The sequence below is a fragment of the Coffea eugenioides genome, unplaced genomic scaffold, assembly GCF_003713205.1.
Source record: "Coffea eugenioides isolate CCC68of unplaced genomic scaffold, Ceug_1.0 ScVebR1_55;HRSCAF=288, whole genome shotgun sequence".
NCBI lineage: Eukaryota > Viridiplantae > Streptophyta > Magnoliopsida > Gentianales > Rubiaceae > Coffea > Coffea eugenioides.
In genome coordinates, this window is record NW_020864408.1 from 214,019 (window position 1) to 224,860 (window position 10,842).

Sequence of the window (10,842 nt, forward strand, 5' to 3'; positions counted from 1 at the left end):
CCTGTCGCGCCATGTTGGCCCGACGGGCTCCAAATTTTCACGAAAAAAAGCTACATGATGCAATGACCCCACATGGCGTGACGGGCTCCAAATTTTCACAAAAAAAAGCTACATGACGCAATGACCCCACAATTTTTTTTTTAAGGAACCTGTCAAGCCATCATGCCACCATGGCGCGACAGCTTACAGGATTTTCCATGTTTTTTCTGTCTCGTCATGAACGCCCTTTTTGTTTTTCTTCAGAAAAATTGTGTATAGAAATTTGTAAAATAAGAATTAGGGTCGGTAAAACCATTTTACCAAATGTAGAAGTGTTTAGGGTTTACACATTATAAATAATTTGTAAGATTTACAAATTAGTAAAGTGACGGTTTGTTAATATTAACTTTGTTCATATAGTCTTCTAACACTTAGCTGTATCACATTAGGGTTTACTGTTTAGGGTTTACAATTTACAAATTAGGGTTTAGGGTTTACAAAATCAACTGTAATTGTATAGAAGTAGAAATATTACTACGTGAATTGCAATTTTTTATATTTAGAAATTTATATAAAATGCCATTGTGTTAAAAAATTAATCTTCGTAGAAATAAAGAATGTTTGTATAAAATGCACAGATAGTAAATGTGCTTTTATAGGTCATTATTTGACAAACGATACTCATATTTAATGATTAAAAAAATTAAATTGATCATAGAGTTACTTATACCTTTTTATCTATTAAATTAATGTACAATTTTCTGGTATTGTAAGGTTTCATTAAATGCCGTGTACTTCTCAATTTTGAAAATATTTAATGTTGTTCAATCGTAAAGCGACTAGATTAAACATAAAAATCGAAATAAATAAGTGCCAAGATGGATGAAGTTAAAACATTGTTGAAAAAAAAAATATCAATGCCTCGCGTGTTTCTTGCCTTTATCTTTGCCCTTAGCCTGCTCGCGAAGGGTTGTGGGGGATAACATCTTTGCCCTTAGTTTGCTAAAATGGTTTTACTAACCCTAATTCTTATTTCACAAATTTCTATACACAATTTTTCTTAAGAACAAAAAAAGGAAAATCCTGTCAGCTCTTAAAAAAAAAATTTGTGGGGCCGTCGCTCCTAGGCCATTTAAAAAAAAAAATTTGGCATAGTTTGGTACTATACTTCTGCAGACACGCATTTGGTTGAATTTTTTAGCAATTGACAATATTTGAGGATTTAGCCTGATTTTTTACATTGAGGCCATAAAATCATAGTAATTCATCAGACTTTCAGAGTTTTACAACACACTTTGTTGGGGAAAAAATGGGAAAAAGAATACACAACTGCAAACATAATCTATTGTATCTCCAGTTTATCACGAGAGTCGGTGTCTGCTAGGCTACCGATACCAAAAGGATAAGCATTAAGTAATGAGGATAATGCAGAGTATGCCAATCTGGAAGATGCTTCATACACTATTTCACTGGGATGGAAATCATCCCAGAAATAATATTGGTTTCTGTTGCTGCAGGGAATTTGTCCAGGAATGCATTGTCCAGCACTAACTGTTGTAGACACATTGCAGCATGGTGATTTATCAATTGTAATTTCTGAGATAGATTTAGTGTAAGAATGAATTGGAAAAAAAAAAAAACACAGTATCAAAGAAAAACGTAGAAGTAGACGTGTAGAAGATGTACAATGACCTTTTTTCTTTTTTTCTTTTCTGTTCGTTTTTGTTTCTACATAAACTGAAATTTCCTAAGTGAACCCGCCAATTGTCTGGTCTATATTATGTATCCAACTACACATTCAAATGGAAGCATCAATTATTAGAAAATGGCAAGTGGCAAGATAGGATAATTTTGCTTTTATATTTACGTGTGAAATGCTGAGTAGCTGAAGTGTTTCTAATTTCAATCGTTCCATTAAAACGTTAATTTGCTTCATTGGACTTCGAGTTTATGCAAGTATATATAGCAACCAATATTTCGTGTTCAAAAGGTTAAAAGATAACAAATCTAATTGTTCAAAATGTATTAGACACTTTAGATCATTTTATTAGGAAGCGTATGAAAAATAAGAACTGAAAAAAAAAATCATAGAAGGGTACAACTTTTGGTAAATAAGGGTATGGGTACTGTTCATTGATTAAAACAGTTAATAAATTTATTGTTAAATGACTAGGAGCTTGTTTGGAAGTGAAGTTTTTGGCCAAGTTTTTTAGCTACTAGTTTTTTAACAACTTTTGCTACAGGAACCCCAAAAAACTTATCAAAATTTTTTACCTACACATTTTAAAATAATACACAAAAAACTTTTTTCCAAAATCTTAGCCGTTCCTTTGCTCCTTTAACTCTGCTCTCTCTCTCAAGTCATAAGCACCTCAATCCTGCAATTCTTTGCAAACCCCCAGGCGGGGAAAAAAATCAAATTGTGCATTAAATTTCCAAAATTCCAGATGATGCTTAATATGAAAGCCTCCCCGGAGGCCCGGATGACGTCGTTTTCATCATCATCGCCGTCCCTCTCAATCGTTACAGCGGAGAAGGCTTTCTCGTTCATCTCCAAAGGATGGAGCGAGGTCCGCTACTCTGCAGGTGCTGACCTCCAAATGATTAAGAACCGGGCGAACAGGGGAACAGGGGAATAGGGAAGGGGGTGGCGGGGCAGAGGGGTGGCGTGCAGAGGGGAGGGGAAAGGGGCAGAGGAGGTGGCGCGGCAGCTGGGGCAGAGGGGGTGGCGTGCAGAGGAAGGGGGAAGGGGCAGGGCAGAGGGGCTAGCGGGGCAACGGGGGAAGGGCTGGGGGGGAGGGGGTGGCGGGGGGGTGGCGTGCAGAGAGGAGGGGGAAGGGGCAGAGGGGCTGGCGCGACAACTGGGGCAGAGGGCTGGCGTGCAGAGGTGAGGGAAGGGGCAGAGGTGGCGCGCAGCTGGGAAGGGCTGGCGGGGGGAGGGGTGGCGTGCAGAGGGGAGGGGAAGGGCAGAGGGGCTGGCGGGGGAATGGGGTTGGCGGGAAGGAGGCGGGGGGGAAATGTAGAGGAGAGGAGAAGGGGAAATGGAGGACGGGTGGCGGGAGGGGGAAGGAAGAAGAAGAAGAAGAAAGAGAGGAAAGAAAAGAAAGAAAAGAAAAAGGAAAAAAAGAAAAAGAAAGAGAAAGAAAAAAGAAAGAAAAAAAAAAGAAAAGGAAAAAAAATTCACCTTATAAAAATTTTTACAAAATTTTTTCAAAAACTTCTACAGTGCACTACAGTAAAGTTTTAGACAAACTTCCAAAAAACTCAGGTTCCAAACAGGCCCTAGATCGTGTTTGATAATCCAATTTATCACTTAAATTTAATGACTTCAGATCTTAACATATTCAGATTCGTTTGATAATAAAAATAGAACATCTAAATTAATTAAGCGACACTGAATTTTCTAGGCAAAATTTGTTCCAAAAAATAAGTGAAAAGTTATTTACTTATCACTCAATGTGATATATACTCAAATATATTAGATTTAGTACTTAATAATACAATAATTTAATGGATTCAGACTTTAAATTTTAAATTTGAATTTTGATCTCAGTTTTATCAAACACATCCTAAAACACCTTCATAGAATTGTGCACTCCATTGTATAGGACATCTACACAAATATTATATTAAGGGATAAATTCTTTGGTTTAAGAACCTCTTCATTTTGATATTGCATTACCATGATTTTGATAAACTTCAAAAGAAAATAACCCAAGAATGTTAAATGTGGTAACTAACAAAATAATTACCAACTTACATCTTTTTCTAAGAAACAAATTATTATCCACACATTTTACTTTAGTCTTTATAACAAAAATGTTGTAAAACTAAATCCAATAAGCTTATTTTGTAACCAAAACCTTAATATTCTTTTCGTTTGCATGAACATCAGGTTTGCCTTCGTCACCGTCCTATATTATCTGTGCAAGTTGAGTCTAAATAAACACTTTCGGTTTCCATAAAGTAGAAGTTCCAACGTACCTGCAGGCATAGTGCTCAAAGTGATTGCTGTGACATTTACATAGATAAAATGTGCACCGCTTAACTCGGTATTCAGTTCATCGACCAGCGGCTTGAGCTCCTCATTGAATAACTGAACTTCACTATTTAAAGAATCCACACATGTACCATCTATAGATAACAAACCAGGCACACAACCAAGGAAACCTAGCCCAAAGATAGCTATTTTTCTTGCCCCCAATCTGTACAATTTCTAGCACCAAAAGGGATACGAGTTAGGTTTTTTCTTTTTCTTTTTTTAAATGTATATTCAAGGTGAACATCAAAATTTAATGAATAAAAATGGAAATCTGTTAAAAGAAAATAATTATACGAACCCGTAGTTGCTGAGAATATTCTATAATCAACATTCTAGCAAATTGTCTTGGAGTACGTAGGCGGCTTGTAGGATAATATTCTGGGAGTAAGTAGCTGTCGATGTAATCATTACTTCCAATTGCAAAAGTATACAAACATTTGGCTAGGTATTCTTTTGTTGCAGCTTCGTTCCCAATTAATCTCACAAGCTGCGAAGTTACTCTTCTATGATTTTGCAATTGTTGGTTGAGGCTGACGATATCGCCCTATTAGTAAAAAAGAAAGCAATTGTAGTGTGAGTTTTGGTTAACTTGCCTCCCTCAAGAGGTAAGTAACAACAAAAAGAAAAGCAAAACACCTATACTAGATTCTTGAGATTTTGAAACAAATTTTTTAGTATGATTCGGTAATAATGAATGTATTCCATTAGCTTTCTTTTATTAAGCTATTTTAAAGAAGTGGAAATGTGTATCAGACAAGAAATTGGACAATAAAAAGAAGAAATAGGTCAAGTAATGAGTCATGACGATTTAAATTTCTAATGAGGCCATTGTGGCATTGTGACCAGAATCCATGGCCCGCAGCTGATATGTTCACAACATTATTTGTTCCTTTTTTCATTTTTCATTTTTCCCCTAAGTATTTTTACCACTTCTGTGTGCCATATGGTTCATTTGTGTTAAAATTTAAAGACTAATCCACCAATTGAAAAATGGAGTTTGGTTTTTGTGCACTAACGTGGAAAAGGTTGCTATATTAAACAATAATAGCTGGTCAATAAAACTATAGTAGTGACCAAACATTACTATTAATGATGCCATGAAAAAAATTGGCAAAAAAGGGATTAGCAATTAACCAGTATTCTCAGAATTTCATTAAATCTTTTGTTGAAATCGATGCAATTTACAGGTGAAATTTTTATTTAATAAACATTTGGCTGTTTAAAGCATTAAACTATTTTGCAGAAACTCTTAAGTTTCATTTTGTCATTGGGGCAAACCTCAAGTGAGATACATGTAACCAACTCAATTTACAAAAGGGTAATTTGGGACTTTTAGATATATATATATATTGTTGGTGCATTCAACATATGATAGCAACTAACGTCTGGGAGTATTTGATTTACGTTTTGTCATTCAAGGGGTTTAACTATAATTTTGCCAAACAACAAGGTAGTTTTGTAATTTGGTCAAAATCACAGGGATGATAAATGTAATTAACCCAAAAAACTATATAAATAATATAAATAAAAATTTTCCATTTGAAATTCTCCTAGATAAGACAATTGTATGAATACTTAGATCTAAAGTCAAAACTGGAAGAGGAAGGGATTGATTGAACAGTATGGAAGGAAAGAATATAAGTGAGAGATTTCAGTTCGAGATCTCCACTTACATTATATTTAAAAAAAAAAAAGAAATAAAAAGAAGAAGTCAGAACGGGAAGGTCCAATGGAGCCCTAACATTGGCCTTGAACTATAGGCCCGCCAAACAATTCTGTTCCACTTCAAGGTTAAATGAAATTCACTTGAATCAAGGATCCATGCCTCATTAGTCTATTTTAGTCCACTTCAAGTTTAAATGTCTATTTCAAATTTTTGTAAATCCTACTCTAATTTGTTTATATTGTATTGAAACTTATGTACATCTCATTCTAACTTGTTTACACTCTAAAGGCAAGCTAATTTGAAATGGAACTTGTGACCAGGAAGAATGTGGATATATGATCATGCCAGTATCCTCTTATTCGACCATTCATAGTACTGGATTTTGGACATAGTTCGAAAACCATGGTGAATAAGTGACTGGAATCGGTGTCAAAATAACTAATCAGAATAAGTTCCCATGCCAACATATCGTGTCAACATCATTTGTTATCTTGTTGTTCAATTATTGCAGTGTCATAAAAAATTTTCAGTAGGCAGACTGCACATTAATGGCACCTGACTTATTAGGCAGTGACATGTTCTCGTTTTTGAATGTCATACAAAAGGTCTGGTACTACAATGCATCACATTCCAATCATCAAAAACCCAGCATGAACGCCTTTCAAGAAACATGGACAAGAGCAAAATTGAAAAATAGAGACAATTGGAGAGTTTATGTTAGTCTTGAAATTGGACAGAATTGGATTTCTTAAATATACTGCAATTGCAAAACAAAGGGCCGTTAAATCAGTTCTTAGCATGTGGATGCACAAAATATAAACTATTTACTTTGCATTGAGATACATATACAGTATCATGTGATTTTTTTTTTAAAAAAGGTTTAAAATGGCTGAAGTGATTTAGGCAATTTTGTTTTCATTTTGTAAGTGTATTCTTACCAAAGTAATGAGAGAATATAACATTGATCTGAAATTTCAAAACTTTTTATTTTTCAAAACAAAGTTGTATAATTACCAGCTGGCGACCTGTCTGGTCAAGAATTCCGGATGCTGCTGATGCATAGTTAACACCTTTAGTGATGTCCTGGCCTTTTATATTTGCAAATGGAGGCATGTAGCCCTCAAATCCAAGGAGCTCAGCTGCCAGAAACAGACGTATACTTTCTATCATTAAGTAGCATATAAGTTGGCAAGCCCTAGCTTGTACATGAAGGGCCAAATGTTATTCTGAACCCTTAAACTATTGCTGCACTTCTACTTTAGTTTTTAAACTTCAAATATGTGTCACTTTTATCCCCTAAAAGATGAAATTCATCTCTTTTTTTTTTTCAGTCCTTAAACTTCAAGCATCACTTACGTACTATTCCATCAATTTTGACAATCCTGCGAGATAGATTTCATATTTTAAGAGTAATGTTCGAAGCTGAAGTTTAAGAACTAAAGTTGATGTTTTCATATTTTAAGAGTTAAAGTGTCCAAGAATAAAATTTAAAAACTCAGCTTGAAATGCGTTTAAGAGTCCAAAGTGGAATATAGTCTTCATAAAAGAGTCCATACGAATCAAAAAACTTTTTGAAAGAAATAATACAATAAAAAAAAAGTTTTGTGCTGGATATAGAAAAGAAAGAGATGGTTACCTATGAAGTCCGCTTGGTTTCGCCCATTGGTGAAGCGACCAGTTGGACCTTCCGGCAAATCAATGCCGTAAGGTGGATAATTTGCCTTGGCAGTAGTGTTCAGGTAATTGTTGTTGCCATTGTCATCTTGGGAGTCGCCGAAAATGAAGTAACAAGGGACCTGAGGATTGCCCAGAGCAAATGGTTGCAAGAAGAGGATAACCACTCCTACGACGGGCAAGAAAACCCACTGCTTAGTTGCAAAAGTCATGAATGCCGATGAGGAAAGAAAAGGAATACGGTGGATTTAGCAAGTGATAGGAAAAGCCAGACGTGGAGGTACCAAAAATCCAAAGTCATTGCCAAAATATAGAAGGCAGAGGAGCTATTGCAGCTGGCTGTAGTGGTGGTCCACCTTGGGAGAGGGCGGAGCCACTCCATCTCCACGTGCTGTTAAACCTGACCCGGCGAAGGAATCGGGTAAATCGGTGATTGATTCAACTAATGAATTGATTGTTGAATCTGTGGATCACTAAAATAATATTTATAAGGGTAAATTATATTAACTTCCCCTCTTGTTTTTACATAAGTTAGGGATCTTCACTCTTGATTTCGGAATAATGAGGACCTACCCTCTTGTTTGCCAAATAACAAGAAAAGCTTCCCTACATATGATTTGGGAAGAAATGTCATAAACTCAATTCAAAGCCCCCAAACCACCATTTCAATGACACAAGTAATTATTTCCAAAAAAATTAAGAAAAAAAGAGTGGAGTTTTTTTTCCCCTTCAACTTATAACTATAAAATACCGATCACACATAATTTTATTTATAGCCATAAAAGTTGGCCTTCTATCAATCATTTTTTTTTTATTTCCAGATTAAGTGTATGTATTTTCATAAGTAAATCCATAATACTTCTTTTCTATATTAGCTTTGCCACAAAATAAGTTGATGTCTTGAATCATTCATGTATATCCAAGTTGAAATTTTAAGTTGTTAATATATTTGATAAATGTACAGTTTGGACACCTCATTTTATTAGAATCCAATTTATTCTAGAAGTAGACACACATGCAAATCTATTAATTTTGACTGGGAAGAACAAAAATAACGAACAAAATATGGGAAATCTTCAAATTGTAATGCATAAAAATCGTTTTATTCTTCTTTTTTCCCCCCATTTCTTAGAGAACAAAAGCTCTTTGTTTTGACAATTTTCTTTTGTTTAATATAAGATAAAGTGTAAAAAATGTAAAATCAAAACTAGTATAAATGTTGACTTGATGGAAGACATTGATAAGAGATGTTCATGTTGTTTCAGAATCAAGAGAAGAGACCCCTGACTGTTGCAGGAATCTAGAGGGGAGGTTAGTGTAATTTACTTCTTTACAAATACATGTGACATTTTAGTTATCTTGAGATGCATAGAGTTTATAATAAAGGACTTCATAAATGTTAATTAGTACATCTAAAAAGATATATTTTGACTATATAAACATTAATAAATGAATCAATTTCTTTATATCATAGTTTAAAAATATAAATCATGCATTCAAAGATAACAAAAAATAGCTTATTTATTAAAAGAATAGGCTTTTAAGGAAATAGAATTAAGTTTTTGTCAATACTTTGCCAAAAAAAATCCATTAATTTTCAACCATTGTTACGTAATAATAACACGTTCATATTGAATGTTGAATTGATTATGCAACAATAAAGCAAACAAATACATCTGAAGGGACATTTGATCAACAAGTGAAAGTTTATTTCTAATGGCAAAGTCTTTTGTACATAAATAAAGACGTTCATATTTCTCTTTGGGGAAAAAATTGAACTTTAAACAAAATTATTTTGAGATTTAGGGTCCAAACATCGGTAAACATACATTTTGACCCAAAAGCAAAGGCCTATCGGGTCATTGAGCACCATCTACATTCCCAATTAAACCACTAGACCAAACGGTTGCATCTTATTGCCTTCTCTTTATCCGATCAAATTAGAAATTGGACTCAGCTAGTGGCCGTTCATTGGGTCAAATGATTCAACTTCTGAGTTAGGACGAATTTAATAACCATCCAGGTGTCCCCATATCGGCTCAAAGAAATGGTCTGATATTGAACTTTAGAAAAGTTTTGCTTTTATCCTAATAATTAGTTGAAATTCAATATATACATATATACATGCATATATGCATGAAGAAAAAAACCACTAGGCCCACATGGTTGCATATATGCATATATCCGAAAGGCGTGGGAGGCGCGACCCACTAAGCCTACATGCACTACAAGAAAATTGGTCATCAGTGACAACTTTTCTCTGTGACGAAAAAAAGTTGTCACAAAAGGGGATCCTTTATTGACGACTTTCTAACTCGTCACAAATCTCTAATGGGAGTCAACTCATTTGTGACAACTTAAAAAAATCGTCACTAGTAAATTCCCGCCAAGATTTAGCAAGAGCGCGGGAGTATTAGAACACACAATAGTGACGACATTAAGAACATCATCACTATTGTTTGGCCTATTTATGGACGACTTTTTGTTGTCGTCACTGATCACTAAAAAAAAAGTTATTAGTGACAACATTTTGTAGTGATGACAATAAGTCGTCACAAAAGGAGTTTCTTTAGTCGTGACTCCTAAAGTTGTCACAATTGCATCAAAGCAACTAAATGTTTAGTGACGACCCGTTATTTTCGTCACAAACTACATTGCAAGAAATATGGTCATTAGTGACAACATTTTCTAGTGACGATAAAAGTCGTCACAAAACGTGGTTGTTTAGTGACGACAAGGAAAGTTGTCATAATTGCTCAAAACAACTAAGTTTTCAGTGACGACCTTGAAAAACGTTGTCACTAAAATGATTTATATAGTGACAACTTCTAATATCGTCACTGTCACTCTACCGATTCGGATTTAGTGACAAGAATTAATCGTCACTGTTTAAAGTACTTATTTCTAAGTCACTTTCATTAATTCTACTGTGCCACCCTAACTTTTGCGATTTAGCCCCAAATGTTGTAAAAAATTCCATTAATTCCATTATGATACCTTAACTTTTACAATTTAGCCTCATATGTAGTACACCGATTTCTTTAATTCTATTATTACTCCCTAACTTTTGTAATTTAGCCCCATATGTAATTCACCAATTTCATTAATTCTACTATGGCACTCTAACTTTTGCAATTTAACCCCCATATGTAATACATCAATTTTATTATTTCTATTATGGCACCCTAGCTTTTACAATTTAGCCCCTATTTTTTTATTAGGAAATTGCGAATGGTATCTTGATAAACATAAATATTTTATAATTTTCTCAAACTTAAGTAATAATTTGTTATAAACTCTAAAGATATATCTTTCATTACAATAGTTATAAGGCAGGTAGGTCTTTTTATCAATGGAATAAGAAATTTATGCTAGATTTATCCTTTGTACTACATGCCAAGTAGTATTAGCAAAGGAATAACAAAGTACTACAAAGTAATTAACAAAATAGCCTTCAGGGAGTGTAGTTTATGGGCAAATG

At 34.4% G+C, this 10,842-nt stretch overlaps 1 protein-coding gene across 1 annotated transcript; it reads right to left on the reverse strand.

Annotated features, from left to right (window-relative positions):
* Nucleotides 1–1,213: 1,213 nt before the first annotated feature.
* Nucleotides 1,214–7,573, reverse strand: LOC113758539 (GDSL esterase/lipase At1g29670-like). The gene is made up of 5 exons (XM_027301350.1): nt 7,324–7,573; nt 6,702–6,826; nt 4,320–4,565; nt 3,964–4,195; nt 1,214–1,575 (listed from the first exon to the last, which is right to left on the reverse strand). The coding sequence occupies exons 1-5, from the start codon at nt 7,571–7,573 to the stop codon at nt 1,322–1,324; spliced, it is 1,107 nt and encodes a 368-aa protein (XP_027157151.1). The 3' UTR covers nt 1,214–1,321.
* Nucleotides 7,574–10,842: the final 3,269 nt, after the last annotated feature.